This window comes from Parasteatoda tepidariorum, chromosome 1, assembly GCF_043381705.1.
Source record: "Parasteatoda tepidariorum isolate YZ-2023 chromosome 1, CAS_Ptep_4.0, whole genome shotgun sequence".
In the NCBI taxonomy this organism is placed as follows: domain Eukaryota; kingdom Metazoa; phylum Arthropoda; class Arachnida; order Araneae; family Theridiidae; genus Parasteatoda; species Parasteatoda tepidariorum.
In genome coordinates this window covers 106,925,088-106,943,628 of record NC_092204.1, presented here as the reverse complement: position 1 = coordinate 106,943,628, position 18,541 = coordinate 106,925,088, and the positions used below count along the sequence as shown (strand labels likewise).

Genomic DNA, 18,541 nt, shown 5'->3' with positions numbered 1-18,541 from the left:
TGCACATGCATTTGAATATAAATTTCTGAGATTTTAAATCTGTTATTTTACCTTAATTTTAATTAAAAAATATTTTAAAACCTGCTGATTACTTATAGTATAATTAAATTTCAATATAATGCATGGCAACTGTTGGTAGTTTTGAAGTTTATATATTTTCTTGGCAAACTTCAGTTTTTGACATTTTTGACGGGTTTTTGACGGTTTAAACCAGTATTATACCCTTGTCATGTCAAAAACCACTTTTTGACGTCAAAAACCCAGCCCTGACTTTAAGGTTTCACGATTGTGGCCATTGATAAAGGTATGACCCTCTAAGCTTTTGTTTAGTTTATTAATAATGAAAAAAAAAACCCACACGATGGGTGTGTAAGTGTGGCGGCAATGCTTAAGATATCCACCTTTTGGCTAGAAAGTCACAACAGTTTTTAAGATTTCAATTTTCGAACTGAATTTTTTAAAATTTTATTTAAAAAAATTTATGATTTTAGTTCGTAATCTTCAATTTATCTGATTGAGAAATTTTTTTTTATCTGATAAATGTTTTTTATTTTTTTGAATAAAAACAAAAATTTTTTTTTTAATTAACTAAATTACTAATTTAATTTTTTTAAAAACTACGAAATTTTTAAAAAAATTTTCTCCAGCAAAAAATGCTTAGTTTTTCTTTAGTAATTGAAATAAATTAAAATTAAAGAAAAAGTAATTTTAAATTATATAAAATGTTTAAATTTTTTTCAATTAAAAAACTTGATTTCTTGATAAAAAAAATTAAATAGTTTAAGTGAAATCTTCATAGTAAAATTTAAAAAAAAATAATATATGAAGTAACTTTGGGTTGGCTGAAAATATTACAAATGCAACTTTTCATAAAAACTGTAAATCAGAATTAATATTTTCAAAAATCCTATTTCCTTAAAATATTTTTCTGAAGTTCAAAAGATTACTACCAAGAATTCATGCCTTTTTAGTGCTTTGGTTTTTAGGAAAACTTCGACTTAAGAAAAATTAATCAAAAAACAGGTTTATACCAGATTTCAAAATGAGTGATGAACGTGAAACAAATGCTGATACATTGACCAACATTGCATATTATTTAATGAAAGAAATACATCCATAAGAAATTTATTTTTTCTTAGATCAATAAACCATAAAGAATGGTATTTAAAAACAAAATTCTTAGAAGTATTAACATATATTTACTATTATTAAAATATATTTATAAGATCAGTGACTCTTTAAAAAGATTTGCAAATGGCTCTCCTCCATGAACTGTTGTGTCCCTGAGTTTAGTTTAATTGACATTATAAAATTAGGAATATAATGTAAAGAAACTTTGGCAAACAGATACATAGCACAGCAGTACCCAATTTTTAATAAAAAAATAACATTTACATTTATTCAAATTATTATTATATAAAAATAGTGCATTTATTCAAATATATATAAATAATTGTTAAAATATTCATAAAAATACAAAATAATTACTTAATATTCATCTTATGAGACAAAAAGCCAAGATAGGGATCTAGCACAAGACTGGAAGCAACATCATCATTTTCACACAGCTCTTTTGCAGCCATTCCAGTAGAGGATAAATATCTAGAGGCCTGATGTTTAGCGCTGGCGACTTCCACCAGCATCTTCACTCCAGCAAGGCAAAGTCTACAAAGAACAAGTTCTCACAATTAAGATATTCTTAGAGTAGCATATAAAAGTTGTCAGAATACAACATTTTTCTTTTGTTAAAGGAAAAAATACGAATTCAGGGCTCAAATATATACCCTCCAACATTTGATGTTTTGAGAAATAATTTTCTCAAGAGCACTAAAGCAGAAATTTTCATAATAAACAGCATTTTACAAGATTTTTTAGCATTTTACAAGATTTTTTAACAAGAACTTAAGGTCAGGATCATCAGTCATCTAATTTTTTACATATCTGATAAGATTTTTTTATATGTAGGGGTGGATAAAATTTTTTAAAATTCTAATTTGTTGAAATATTGATATGCATCCTTTGTTGCTATTAAAAGAAATATTTTCAAAAACTACGGAAATTCCGTAGTAGTAGGTGAGTATACAATGAATATTACAAAAACTTGAATTTTTTAAAAATGCTACAGAAAAACTATCTCAAAGTTTAATAATTTACAATTCATGGCACATTAAAATTGTGCAGTAGAAACGTTTTAAAAGAAGCCTCAATGAAAAACTGTATTCAGTTACATCAATTTTTTTTAAATAAATAAAGCCTTTACAATTAAGTTTCAAAGCTATTAGTCTAAAAACAAGTCACATGACAAAATTAAGAAATATTTTTAAAAAAAATGCTTACCTTCAGCTAATGAATCATTAGCAGAATAATCTTATATAGCCTAAAACAAAAAACAGGCATGTAAAAAATGTTAACAGAACATTAAAATAATAAAGTCAGAATTATAATTCAAAAAATTTTTAAAAAAAAAATCAATTACACTAACTTCAAATAAAATTTCAGATATTTTTAAGAAAAAAAAAAGTAATTTGGAAACTAAACGCAAAGTAAATAATGCACTTTTAAAATTTAGATAATGCACTTTTAGAATTATTTTAACAAATGTCAAGCATTTAACCAATAAGTCATTAGTTAAAAGTTTAGGTTTTTCATACTTCAGAACAACAGAATTAAAAGCTGTAAGTGCAGTATATTCCTCATAAGGGTTCAGTCCCATGAACCAGGCTCAAGGAAGCCAGGAGAAAACTTCTAGTCAAATTCAAAAATAAAATAAAAAATTGCTGCAATATTTTTTACCATAAAAAAATATTTATCGATTATAAGGCATGTCATTTATTTATTAGTTTGATTTCCTTAAATTTATGAAAAGGACATAAATTTTTTTTTAATAAATTATATTGTGTTTTATTAATAATTATGTATTATTTTTAACACATGCTAGTTTATTCAAGGACACTCAGTGGCTGAGCGGTAGCGCGAAGCGCTGTCGTGCCGCAGGTCCCTGGTTTGATCCTCAGGCCGGGCAAGGTTGACTAAGCCTTTCATCCCTTCAGTGGGTCGATAAATGAGTACCAAGCATGCTTGGGAACTAAACACTGGGGGTTCCGCGTTCGGCTGACCACCTGACCGGAGCATCTGCTCCTGCACCCCATAGCCCAAGGTCAAGAAAACTTAGATGGGCACAGTAGGCCTTGGCTCTCTATGAGCTGTCGCGCCACTCAGTTTAGTTTATTCAAGAATTTTTTGTCATCAAATATTTTTTTTCAAAGTCAAAGAAAATTTATTTTAACAAAATAACAAAGTTACTAAACAAATCTTTAAAAAATGTGTGTTACAAAAACTCACTCCAAATTTGAATTAATTTAAAAAAAAAAAAATTTGGGAGAAATATTGGGCTGAGAATTTTTTCCATGCCTATTACTCAACATGCCTTTTATACATAAATTATCAAAATATATAGAATTAAAATTTTTATAAAATGCAACCACAGAAATTCAAAATGCTCAAGACTTGGAGACTCTAGCATAATATAATAAATATAAGTAAATGCATTTTTTAAAATTTATTTAAGTAATTTAACTTCTAAAAATTACAAAACATTAAATAAAAGTTTTTCTGAAGTTCTGCCTAGTTTGTTTCTCAGCCAACAAATTCCTTTTTTTGTGAAACAAGAACAGTATTAAGCATGGATTTTTCTAAAACTGCTGAATATTTTCCTACAGGTAGTATCAATTTTGGTTAATACTGCAACCTTTAACTTGGCCAACCCACTCTAGTTCCTACTTTTCCTGCTACTGACTTCACACTATTTTGCTTCAATTCTACCAAAAGAATAGAAAAAATTCTGAAATGGAATTGCACTGTAAAGCACAAAACTGAGTTTTCAGAATATCGAGCTTTGTTGTCTTTCTCTTAAATTTCTACTAATACAGAAAAACCATAATGCTCGGGGGAAAAAATATTACTCAAATTAGATATTTTAGTGCTAATTAAGATATCACTCTTTATTAAAAACAATCTGTATACGTTTTGTTAAAAAGCAGTGTTATATATACAGTGGACCCCAATTTTACGTTATATACTTTTCGTTTCATCCTCCTTCCCACATCATTATCTGTGAAAATTGTCCATACCGATAATGTTAAATTATCCTGTATTATATAAGTTACCCTTTATAAGAAAATCCTTATGCATTTTTCTAAGAGGTCATTATAATTTTTTCTCTACGAAACTCGCACAAACTTTTTCCAAGTTCCACCTTTTCTTTTTTTTTAAAAAAAAAGAGATTAGTTTCTTAATTGTTTCGACATTCTTATTATTCTATCTTACTGTCCTTTTATCTGTGAGAGGGGATTTTCCTACTTCAAGGTCAAAATCTTGAGTCAAAATCAAAAAAGTGGTGGAATGGGCAAACCACAAGAAGGATGGTTAAATGAAGTATGAGAACTTAAATTGTAAAATTTGCATTTGAAATTTTTTTCAGCTAGCTTCAAAATTTGAATCTTGGAATAATCCAATCATTTAAAGAACATTACATTAAACAACTGGTTAGGTAATCATTTATTTTTCTGATTTCAGTGACTTACAAAATGCTTCAAAAGCAAACATAAATGTTCTGAAAGTTTTGATTTCTACAGTGTTAGACAGTCTAGCATTTCAAATTGATTTAATTAAGTAGGCTTCTCAGTATCCAACGTTAACATTAGCCTTTCAAAATAAAATTATTTCCGAAGTTGATGACACAGATATCAACTGCAATACATATCCCTATTACATATATAAATTCCTTCAATACCTGATTTAATGTCTGCCCCCGATGACAGTGCTTAAAATGAGGAAGACGAGTAAAAAATATCAGAGGATATACAAAAATCTGATTAAGAGTTTTAAAACATAAAAACTCAAACAATATTTGCAAATGTAAAAATTATTATTAAGAGAGATACTGTTGAATTGTATCTGTAAAAAAAGTTAAAGATTACACATTTTTTCTAATATAGTCATCTTGTGTAAAGTTTAGAAAAATAAGCTTATATTTTCCCTCTGATTTAGAGTTTTACTACCTTATGCATTTATTAACCCTAGTCAGATGAAAAACACAAAATCAGGGTTCCACTGTGAGTATATATCAGGGGTTTGCTTAGGTTTTTCCGAGAGGTACCTATTTTGCGAAAATTTAGACATAATTTGTGAAAATTAAAAATTATATTAAAAAATAAACACAAAACTATGGTAAAAATATGGATTTATCGTTTCTTACGAGACACAAAAATAAAATTTTAAGAAAAAGTATTTTGAAACTACTGTTTTTCCTTAAGTTGAATTTGTGAAGGTACCGCTAAACAGTAAATTTGGCTTGGACAGACCCCTGTATATATATTGGTTTATCAGACTCTACAAAACGTGCATAAGTTTCCCAATCCATAAAACACTTATTTGGAAAAAAGCAGGAGAAAATACTTTGGTTGCTTGAGGTGAGATCCAGAGATTGGACAAAAAAAACCTGATAATTGGTAGGTCTGCAAATGTGATAAAATGAACCCTAGATCAGAGAGCCAAGGAACCCTTTAAGAAAAGAATTTTTTTCTACGGAGGTCTAATTCAGCAATACTAATTATTTGAGGCAAATATTTACAATAAAATTTAAAGTTTAGATTCATTTTTATTTATGTGTTAAGGTATCAGACAGGGACAAAATGGATAATTTCGATTTTTCCCCACTTTGTCTTCATTTGAACTTTAGTTCATTAGCTTTCTAGATCTTAAATCTTTGTTTTCTGATCTCCAGAATGACAGTTCCAATTGTTTTTTCATTTGCTGACAGACGAAACAGAATAGCAATTACATACTTAAAATGAATTTTCAGAAAAAACAGATTTTGAGAAAATTTCTCAACGCTAACATACATAACAAAATAAGTTTAATATGAAATTTTTTGAAACTTTGTAAGTAGATTTTGTATAATGTAAGCTATTTTTTAAACTAAAAGCTAAGGTTTAAGTGGTAATTTTCTTATTTTTAGCATTCTTTAAATAAGAATGTTAAGAATTTTTACTTAAAAAATCAAAATTGAACAATATATTTAGTTCTATTTCATTGCATATTTTAAATTTTTTAAAGATTTTAGTTCAAAACACAGGTAATCATATTATTGACCTCAAAATAATTTATCTTGATATTTATGCGTTAGAATTGTTGGTGAGACATAAATTTATTTTAGTTTTCTGTCCAAATTCGTCCATATTTTGTAAAAAATAATTCAAAAATTTTTAAAGTTTACTTTAGATTTAAAAAGTTAGGGCCCTTGCCAACCATAAATAAAATTAAAATTTTAATTAAGGCGGTTTTCAAAAAAAATTATGCCAAAATCAGGCATATGCCTTAATTATGCATTTCAATTAACTTCTTATTTTGTACTGCATAGCTTACATAAATGTTATTATGACATGAGAAAATAAATATAAGTTTTAAATATCTGCATGAGCCTTAAGAAATGTTTTAAAACACATAGTGTCCTGAAAAGATAAATTTTATAGATTTAAGATAAATGGAATATAGTAAAAATTTGAACTAAAAAATATGAAATAGTTTCATATTTTTGTAAAATTGATTTGAATATTGCTTAGGTTACTATGTTTAAATCATATATCAAAATGTATCAACCAACATGTTTAACATTTTTTTTCCTAGTCTTTTTTGTTTAACATATAACAAAAAAAAAACAAAAAAAAAAACAAGCCTTATACAGATATATCTTTTGAATAAGCACAATTTTATTTTTTTCTAAAAAGTTACTTTTACACTTGAATCGCATTTAATAACATTCAAATACTCACATTTAAGGAGGAATGAAATTATGTGTAAACATCCATTGAAAAACAGTTTACATGCTTCTCAATAATTGTTTGAGGGAAAAAATCCCAGCAATGCTTCTTTTAAATGGAATTATTCCTAACTTTTACTGCATCTCAATTTCTTCTTCAATATTCCTCTAAATAAAAAACTCTTAGTACAGAGGGAAGACAAACATAACTTTGCTCTTTTATACTTTTGATCCTAGAGCTCAATTTGCTCTGAAAAACTTTGATACTACCATTCGCCATAAGTAAATTTTAAATTTCTTGCTGCAAAATCTTCTTACTTTATTTAATTTCACAAATATTAATTTATATAAGAACATTGTAGGAAGCATTTATCAGTTAACAGAATCACTAGCATTTTTCAAAGCATTTAATTCCTTTTGCCAAAAGAAAGTAAGAGCTTTTTCCTAAACTTAAAAGATCTTCCTAAAATAAAAACTCTCAAGGTTCATCAAATTTATGTGTGAATAAGTTAAAAGAATTTATTGCAAGTTCTCTCAGTATTAAGAAAACTTAGTATTTAATCTTTTTTAAAATATGCACCTACCATATGATTTTTAAAAATTTAAGGGCTTGGAGCAATACAGCGATAAGCCATCCAAAGTTGCCATTTTGATATCAATCTTACTGACTATTGTTTCCAAATTGGTACTAAATAAGCTTTTGAAATTTCTAGTAGTCAACAATTCAGAAATCATAAAAACATTTATTAAGAAACGCTTTTATAAACAATCTGGAAATAAGAGCTTATCACTATATTGCCCCTAGATTTTCATTATGTTTAGAGCATAATTCAAATAAAATTCTGGGGAAATAATAATTTATTTTTATAACAAAATCTTATCATTACTAAAATTTTAGTAATGAAATGATCATTACATTGTTCCAATAATATCAACTATCTTAATCATACCAATTTTATATAGGGTGATCACTCTGTTTCTGGGGTAAATAATGATCACCTAAGTTTTATTTTAGAAAAATTATTTTTATTTTAATTTGAGACATGGACAAGAATGNGCAACAATAAATTTAAAAAAGCATTATAATAACATTAATTGAAATTATAGGTATAACCATAAGTTATACTCTGCATCTTCATGTTTATAGATTTTAAATTTAAAAAACAGAGTAAAGAAAGAATTGAAGCAATAACATAGCTGAAAAAAATACAAAAGCAAATATTTTTTCTGCAGAATTATATTCTGAAGATATTTTTCGTGTTCATCGGAAAGGAAAGAAATACTCCTGATTTTTCTGTTCTCATTTCGGAATAAAAAAAATTTCGCCAATGACTGGCTTGCTTCAGCTAGAATTTTAAATGGATAAAAAAATAAAAATAATAATAATAAAAATCCTGAAATCACAGAAATTTAAAAGGTAATTCGCTCTAGAAATGATGTTTTTTCTTTCATTTTTTTAAAAAACGCCATAATTTTTAAAGAACATGATAAAAACATTTTATATTTTAATAAAATGTGATTGTGAGTAGGGATTTTGTTGCAAATTCAGATATTTGGAACACGGTGAAACTGGGGCGGGGGGTAAATTCCATCTTAAAAATTAGATTTTTCTGCGACCTAAATCCATGACTTTCCATGATTTTTTTAAAAAAATAGTTCAAATCATGACATTTCATGACAAATTTTGTTCAATACCGAAATTCATGATTTTCCACGACTTTCCAGGTGCGCTGATACCCTGTATATATTTGATTCCACTTTTATCAGCTGTGTTTTCAAATTAACTCTTTCACATATAATGGATGTTCTATAAACAAATCCCTTAATTTTTTAAATGTTAGCAATATAATACCACAGTGATCAGTGCAAAGAATGAATTAAAATTATCAAACACAGCTTATAGATTTAAATGACAATTCTAAACAAAAAGGTAAATATATTTCAGCTTCATCCAACAAACTTAGTTTTTTTTAAATATTTTAATGCCTCCTATGACGAAACGCACAGTTTGAAAATTTTTTAATTAGCAATCAAACAGATAAGCCACTGATACTCAAAACTGCAATGTACCTCACAAAACAACCTAAGTCTCAACAGAATAATTTATATCCTAGCCCAGGTGAATATTTTATGTTGTTAATCACTTTTGTTCCTTTCACTATTTAGATATTAGACTATTTAAGGCTTTTTATTTTAAAATTTCAGTCTGCAAAATAAAATTATTCATTACTAAAATAATAAAAGGAAGTAATTCAACTAGAGACTTTGTTTATTTTTGAGGAGACATGCAATACACATGATACTATCAAAGTTCTTATTGCAGAACACTCTGCTTCTAGTGACATCATAGTGTATTTGGAGTGACAATGTATTTGAAGTAATTCTTAGTAGATATGGAGCATCTTAGTGTCACAACATTTTTAACAAAATATATTATCTGATTGTTGTGCCCGGAGCAGATAGAAATATTTATTAGCATGTAAATGCAACAATGTCTGACTGTGCTTTTTTTTTTCAATCAAATTTATTTATAATGAATCTTATAATTTGACTTTTAAAATTAATTCAAGTTGTGAAATAAGTATCAGCAAAAAAATAATTATGGTACCTATATCTATATACCTACATAATTTTACATACCTACATAGTTTTCACATCTATATACCGTGAAACCTCTCGGGAGCAGTCACTCTCCGTTTCACAGTGAAATGAACGCTAATGTCATTCTTAGGAGTTACCTCCATTGACTTAAAAATGTTATTGAAGGTACATGATTTTCTGAAAACTATTTTAATTTTAGTCATTTTCTTAGCGCAGAAATGTCACTTGTGTTGGTAGCATGAAAACAGGATAAATGAATAAAACTTAGCATCAAAAAATGACCTCCAACTATGAGTAAAAACATATTTACCAATTACGAACAATAGAACTATTTTAAATAAATAAACAATTATGTTTTTGTTTAAGTTTGTATTAAATTTTATATCAGAAAAATTAGCTTTAAAAAGTGAGAAGAAGTTTGTTTGTTTAAAATGTTTAACTTTAAAAAAAAAACTTTTTTGTAATTTAACTTTCAAATTTAAAAATAAATCATCCATAGCTCTTGCACAGATCGTCAAAAGAGCTCTCTAAATAAGAGCCACTCACAATATTTTGAATACACTTGAATCTAGTTGTTTTATTAATATTTTTTGTTTCGTTAATTTTTCGTGTTTCCTTATTTGATCATTTCCACATCTGGTTCAGAGGTTTATGAAATCTGGTTCTGGAAAATGAATTTTTTCCATAGATTCTGTTTTTCCAAAACAAACTCTACGGAAAAAATTCCGCGCTTTAAGTAGTCGGAAATAGAGGTGGTCTTTCCCGGAGGTTTCACTGTACCTACATTATTTTTAATCAACTATAATATTAAAATAATACTCACCAGGAGTTCTGTTTACTTAACCAATATGAAAAAAAAAAGAGACCACATATTTAATTAAACTTAAGAACATTTCATACTTTTCTTACATCTGCTTCGAACTATTTTTAAAAACATATTACAACATGAGACTTCTATACTTCTGCTTTGTTTAAGTATTACAAAGAACAAAAGTGCCATGGTGTATTATTTTTTACACTTATAATTTTGATTTTTAATTGAATTTAAAAAAATTTATATTTGGCTAAATAAATTTAACAACTTTTAAATTTTATTTCATAAGCAACTTAATAGAAACTTTAAAAAAAAATAATAATCCTTGAGATTTTTATAATTTTGAAATATTTAATTAGAAATTTTTCAAACTTTTTTCCTCGTAATTCTCTTATTGTTTTTATGCGTTCACAAATTAGAAATTAATGAAACTTTTATATAAAAAAAGTAAACAAATGATCCACTCCATTACCTTACTTACATTGGCAATGATAAAAATGAGATTATTCATACTTTTCTAATTTTAATGTGTTCTGGCAATACTATTGGTGTGTTGAAAATTGTATTTTAAATCAGAATGAAAGAAAAATTTTGATTGCAGATAGCTAAACCACTGTAGTGGAAATTTTTTATAAACTAGACAATGAAATGAAAATAAAATTTGTAAAAAGACAGTAATAATTTTGGGCACAAAACAGATTAAATTTTTACTTGGATAAAGCACCAAGCATGGATTAACTGTGTTATACAACATTTAAAACAATTCTGAATTTCATCAAGGTGTTTAACAAAATTTGAACTTGAAAATTTTAAATTATTGTAATACTTATTTGAATAATTAAACAATTTAGTTTATTTAGATCTGTGAAATATTAACTTAATTGAATTAACTATCAACAGGGAGGAAAAAAAAACCATTTCAATGATAAACATTAAGTTTACCTTTTTAACACGCCATTTCGGTAAGAAATGTATTGTATAAAGATTGATTAAAGTCATATAATTTGTTGATTTACTAAATTTAAAACAAAAACAGAAGATGCTTATTTTACAAAAAACAAATATACAATTTTTTTTAAAAAACACAAACAACACTTTTTACAATAGCTAGAACTTGAATAATTAATTCATTATTACTCATCAAACACTAATATATTAAGATTGTTTAGTGAACTTTTATAATTGGTACATCATTACGCAAAACAAAATAAAAATAGGCTATGTAGCCTTTCAACATTTTTACAATGCTAAGAATAATTTGTAAAATTGACATCCCAACCATAGTAAAATTAAGAATGGAAACTTATAAATACATTCTTTACTTATAATTTTTAACTATATGCCAAGATGTTTCAGATTTATCTATTCAATTTATCAGCATTAAGTAATGTGAAAATAACAAACACATACATCTCATCAAAATAATACAGAATAAATAATTATTCTTAGTGGTTACAATAAAAATGTAAGATATTAACCTTTTGCACTCCAATGTCATATCTAAGAAGATATTGAAAGTCATCACTCTAAACTTTAAAATTTTAATAGCCTGATAATTAATAACCACATTATTTTATGAATTTTAGAAATTATACAAAACTACCGCACTATGTAATTTTAAAGATTTATTTAGTGTTTCCATTAGTTCAAATAGCATATTGAAGTACTCAGAATGCAAAAGGTTAAACTAAATAAATGAACATTCCTATTCATGTTATGATAGACACTGAAATGAAAGAAAATAAATTTTTTGGGACATTATGGATAATCAAAAACTTTCCTCCAAGTTTAAAACAAAAATTAATAAAACATACATTTTGCAACCAAATAATGAAATAATATACAACTAACCTATATGTTATAAATGCAAAATGAATTAATAATGTATGGTAATAAATAATGAAACTAATATAATGTAAATAAGTAATAAAATGTAAATGTGACTAATAATAAGTATGTTTTGTGTGACATACACCAAAAATTTATAATGAGCATGACATTTAGTGTTTGTAGCAAACAGTTAAATAATGTTTCAATAAATTTATTGAAATGAAAATATAAATAAGATGGTCAAAAAATCAACATGTATTATAAATTAATGAGTGAAATTGAAATTTAAGTGGTAAATGAAGGCAAAAAATGCTTATCAGAAACATTTACGAAATGATACCTAAATAAAACGAAATTTCGATTGAGTTTTTCAGAAGGTTAAGCGACATTGACAGCCATTGCTTACAAATATTAAAACACTAATCACGATTATTAATAAAATATACAACAAGAAGATTTCAATTTTCACTTTAATGTGAATTCTTATAACGGAGTGTAAATAAACAAGATTTAAACATGAATTAATGAAATGAGTGTTATAATACCGGAAAGCAGTTGTTGGTATTCAAGAAATAACAATAAATTTTTATTTTTCAAAAACGCAACATCTGAATAAAAATTAGACGTTCAAATAGTAAAACATGCAACTTTATACCTTTAAAAAATCCGATCATATTTGATTATTCAGTTTCTAACAGTCAGCCATGAAGAAGCAGAAAGTCGTCAAAATATCTACTAAAAGAAAATCATTACAATTAATTTATTTTGATATAAAATAATAAAAGAGCACTATAAAATTAGTCAGTAATAAAAAAAATACTTCATACGAAAGAATTGTTTATCAAATGCGTTCACGGGATCAACTTGCAAAACTTAGCGTCATTACAAAGAACGCTAAATAATGCAAGAAACAACAACTTTTCAACAACTAAATCTATGTGACGGGACTTATTTTCATAACTTAGGTATGTAAAACGTTTGCCATACCTTTAAAATTATTAAAATATTTTAATTAATTAATTATTTAAAAGAAAGCCATCTGTGTATCATAAATGCTAACGAATCACAAAGCATTAATACCTGATATGTAGAAAAATTTAATAGCAAGTTTTGAATAATTAGGAATACTTTAGGCAATTCAAAAACCTTCATGTACTATAAATATTTAACTATAATTGTTTTAAAAATTTACAATTCTTTATAATTTGCAAATAGCTCTAAACAATAATAGTTCAAGGAACTTGATTGGCAACGGTTGTTTTCAGATTATTCAGCCATTGCCAAATTCTATAGATGTATTATGAATGATTATGAAGTCTACGTGGAAAAGTGCAATATCGTTTGGGATTTTTTTTATTTCTCTTTATGCTTTAATTAGTCCTCTCTAACCTACAATAATAATTTTTTTATATCAAATAATCAACCATTTAACAAGTTTTTTTTAGCTAAAAGTAAACTTTTTTTTTACTTCGTTCATGTAGACAAGACATATTTCTCTTTAGATTTTTCCAACAGGATCTCCGACAAGGGTAACTTTTCAAATGCAATTTATTAATTTTCCCTTTAAATTTTATTACTTTGGGTACTTATATTTATGTCGCACTAGAGCTGCACAACGGGCTATTGGAGATGGTCTGGGAAACATCCCTGAGGATGATCCGAAGACATGCCATCGCAATTTTGATCCGCTGATGAGGGAAAGACTCCCCTGCCTGGGTAGATCAACGACCTGCGGGCGAAATCGAGAACTTTATGATAGAAAACTTTAACAAGGACGGATACCGCGTACCCTCATCCCCTACGCAAGCTGATCAAAGTGGTCATCCACCTGCTTCCTAACAGCAGCCAGTGATGCTTAACTTCGGTGTTCTTCAGAGAACCATGTCTTTACGATCAGTCCACTGCGGGACAAATTTTATTACTAAAAGTACTATTACGAGAAATTCCGGTGTATCCCTCCACTTATGTTATGCTGACGAGGCGATGCGTGAACAGGCTTAATATTCAAGGAAGTTTCATTGTTGTGATTTGAATTTAAATTTAAGCGTAATTTTATCATTCATAAGAGTTTTCTGCAATTTATAAATTTTAACAGGTCGTGAGCCTAAAACAAATTTAAGAAAGTTGATATCACAACATAAATAAAGTGTAAGATTTGCCATGCTTTGAGTGTTATCACTTATTTGGGTAAAATGGAACCGTTTGTTTTTGGGTATCATCATAGCAAGCACACGGAGTCTTCCGAATTCGCTTTTTGTTTGTTTCGTTGAAAGTTAAATTGTAAGAACACGAACTACAAATATAATAATATTGGATAGTGTGCTTTAGGCCAAAAAATTCAATCGGAAGCAGTAACCACGAAGTCTTACGACGAATTTTAACCCCTAGACCAAAATGATCTAAACGAATCTAACTCCCTACCTGGGTACTTGTTAACTAAAAATTGTGTGGGTTTGTGGTTTTGATCTCACACAAACGGCATCACATACAAATTACTTCTACTGGATTCATTTATGGTGGTTGAGACAAAGAATAGAGAGGGATTCCCCTCTATATTCTTTGGTTGAGATAAGTGGTCAGAATTCTAGTTAGTTATCAAGAGCTTTTGGGATAAGTTAACCAAAAAATTGAATGGACAAAAATAAAGCAGTGATATGTTTAATCAATAAACAGTGCCGTAACTTCACCCATCGGGGGGGGGCAAACATTTTTGGCGGGGGCCCCTTCAAAAACTTTCAGTACTCCATCTCTAACCGTCATTTTAGCTTTATGTATTATGTTAGCGAATATATTTATGAAAACAAGTTATTTCTTCGCATATAAATTGGATTACAAAACATTGTAAATTTTAAACATGACAAAATGCAAAATTTCAGCGAAATCTATTATTCCTGAGAAATTAAATTTTAAAAAAGTCGTACTTATAAAACTCGATTTCTCAGGAACCAGTGCCGTAGCGAGCTTAACTCGCGCCCGGGGCACAATACCTTTTTAGCGCCCCCCCCCCCACTCGAAAACCATCTAATATTACAAGTAAAATATATTCGCAAAGTAATAAAGTCATAGGCTCAAGCTAAGCATTAAATTTGAGACAAAAAATGTAGTTGAGAAAACAAGACTAGATTTATAAATGGATATTATCATCTAGAATTAGTTCAAAAGATACCTATTATTTATTTTACATATTTATAAAGAAATATTTTAAAAACACGCAGTTTTAAAACAATAAAAAAGTAAACATTTATTATCTCTAAGGAGATACATATATTTAATAACATGATTATAATACATTAATAAAACTAATTACTATGTATAAATTTTCCGCTTTTGATGAAGCAAATTTACCAATAATATCATCAAAGTTGATCATTTCAAATTTTTCTCCTTCCACACTTAAAAATGCTAAGTCACTTAAGCGACTTAGGCGATCTTGTCCCATCGTTGATCGTAGATATGTCAAAATTAACTTTAATTTACTGAATGACCATTCGCAGCTAGCAATTGATACTGAGATAGTCAGGAGTATTTGAAGTGCCACTCTCAGGTTTGAAAAAACATCTTCTCCATACGGGATTATAAAATTAAGAGATTCTAATGGAGTTTTAAGTTCAATTTCTTTTCAACTGCGGAGTAACATTTTGCAGTCACATATTTCGATAAAGAGTTCTATTCCATTGAAATCTGTATTATAAAATTCACCCAAATTTTTTATAAAAAAATTTCAAGATTGTTATCAACATTATCCTTGTTTAATAAATTTTCAACATCTAGTAGAAATCCAAATTTGAAATTAAGGTCACTTAATCGTGTACACATTTCTTGTTGGAGACGATCAAGAACACTTTTCATAACGCGAGAAATTTCACTTTCTGCGTCTTCTTACACGTATGATAGTTTTGACAAGCGTAGAAAAAAGTTGCTGGTTTTAGGTTGTCCCCCAGATAAGCCATATTTACGAGCTAATATTTACGCCAATTTTACGGTAATCAGCCATATTTACGGTCATAAGCCATATTTACGGTAAAATAAGAGCTCTTTGTTTAATTGAACACTATTAACAAATTTTTTCATACCCTATTCACTGAATAATAGAATCGTCGAGTAGATGTAGTAAGTAATCTTATTTGTTTTACTACTAACCAAGAATGCCTTGAACTTGAAAGGTAGTAACACAGTGAAATATACACTATAATTTATGCTAACATTAAACTTATAACATTTAATAACATTTCATTTTTATTCAAAGCAGAGCGCGATGACAACGACGCAAAACTGAAAAATACAGGCGCAAAATAACTTAAACGTTAATAATTCTGGTATTTACCTAATTTGTAGCGGAATTCCACAACCTGTCGCAAGTGTCACGGATATGTACAGTCACGGAAAAAAGTATCCGGAGAGTAACAAATAAAGAATCCTTTATTTTTTTAAACAGATAATTCTTAGGCACACAACAAATACGGCGTTTGTGTCCTTCCCTAGAAACAGGAAAACGCTGTATTTGATGTGTGTCTGAGAAGTATCTATATTAAAAAATAGACAATAATTTAGTTGTTATTTTCCGGATATTTTTTTCCGTGACTCTACATATAAATATATTGGAGTGTTACTGTTATCGTTTTAAAATAACAAGCGTAAGCTACATTGCGTTTATAGAAATAAAAATAAATCGTGTTCTGAAAGAAAGAATGTTTGTACTTTGTACACTGTGCAAACATACAAACACTTTATACACTGATGTTTGTACTTTGTACACTGCAAATATCTGGAGATAATATATGTAACCACACAGCGTAGATGCCATTAGGAAGTGCTGACAGACACAGGTCGAGTCAGCCCTGCCATTAGAAAAGACGTGTTATTTCTATTATTAATATATTATTACAGCTTGACTAGTGTTCCTCTTTATTTACGAATTAACATTTATTATATTTCACTGGCACTAAATTTAAAATATATTTTCCAGAAATAAATTATAATAAAAATAAAAATTATCCAACAATTCTTTTTGTTTTGTTGACCATTTGGCAGCCCTTTTGTGAGTAGCGCCCGGGGCATGATGCCCCCCCTTGCTCCCCCCTCGCTACGCCACTGTCAGGAACTAATGCACTATTCAACCAAAAACGCTCAAATTCGTATTTTCCATGTGGAATTAGATACTTTAAAATGATGTAAAAAAAAAAAAAACTATATCTCTACGATTCAAAAGTTTTCAGACTATTATTGTCCCAAAGGGAACTGATCGTTAATACTAATATACAAATAAATGACCAAACTATCAAGAAAAAGAATACTGATTGGCTGCTCTATCACAATATCCTAAATATGAAACTTAAGATGCCTAATGAATTAAAATCTAACGAAGATATTGATACTGCAATTGATAACTTAAACACTAATATGCAAAATGCATTATCAGATGCCACCACTGTGAAAATTAAGCACTTGAACAACTTCAAACTCCCATGGCAAATCAAAGAAAAAATTAGAGCCAAGAATAAACTGAATAAATATTATAAAAGGACTTCCAACCCAAGCTATAAGACCGAGGCAAACAGACTCAAAAAAATCATCACAGAAGATTGCTTAAAATATCGGTACACCCAATGGAATGATAAGGTTGCTTCCCTAAATAAAGACGACAACTCAATTTGGAGGATGGCAAGAGCTCTTAGGAGAATTCCACAAACAAATCTTCCCCTTAAAAATTCCAACAACGTTGCATACACAGATGTAGATAAAGCAGAGGTTTTTGCGAATACAATGTATGAGCAATTCAACCTTAATAACGAACCATCATGCCCTATTAATGACAAGATTGTTGAGAATACTTATAATAATATCATGTCCAACATCCCTGACATAAGTGATAATGAGCCTACCAATGACAATGAAATAATAAATATTATCAAAAAACTAAAAAACAAAAAGGCCCCTGGCCATGATAGTATCACCAACGAGATGATCAAGAATGCTCCACCTACTATTATTCCCATCCTTCCTTACTGAGCCTGCCTAAATAACTGTTATTTCCCAATCATGTGGAAAAAATCGGATATCATACTCTTCCCGAAACCAGGGAAAGATGCAGGGCCGTTTTATCCATTAGGCACTGTAGGCAACTGCCTAGGGCCCCCCCCCCTTATGAAAAAATCGAGGTATATTTTAAAGGTATAAAGAAGGTTGTTATTTAAATACGTCGTTGAGGTTGAAAAGGGTGCAAATGAATACCTCAAAACCAACATCAAATATACCTTAAATATACCTCCAGAGGTATAGATGTTTCAACTTGAGGTGTTTAATTTTACATCTGGGGAGAGGTAGATATTTACTACTTTAAAGTGTTTCATTTTCAACCTTAGGTTATTACTTATCAGCTTGAAGTATATTTATTTACACTTGTGGAAGTATTTATTCAACAACCTAAAGTGTGTCATTTTACACTTCAGGTTATTATAAATCAACCTCAGGTGTAT

The 18,541-nt window shown here is 28.3% G+C and overlaps 1 protein-coding gene across 3 annotated transcripts in view; it reads right to left on the bottom strand.

Annotated features, from left to right (window-relative positions):
• The window catches only part of LOC107455782 (Histone methyltransferase 4-20), a gene marked incomplete in the record, with an annotated part of 50,894 nt that extends 37,532 nt beyond the window's left edge, over window positions 1-13,362 (bottom strand). The window contains 5 exon segments of one of the 3 annotated variants that reach the window (XM_071184836.1): window positions 1,489-1,665; window positions 2,338-2,377; window positions 6,834-6,988; window positions 12,721-12,800; window positions 12,893-13,152. In XM_071184836.1, coding sequence (XP_071040937.1) covers window positions 1,489-1,643 — 155 coding nt within the window. 3 annotated transcript variants of the gene reach the window in all.
• Window positions 13,363-18,541: the final 5,179 nt, after the last annotated feature.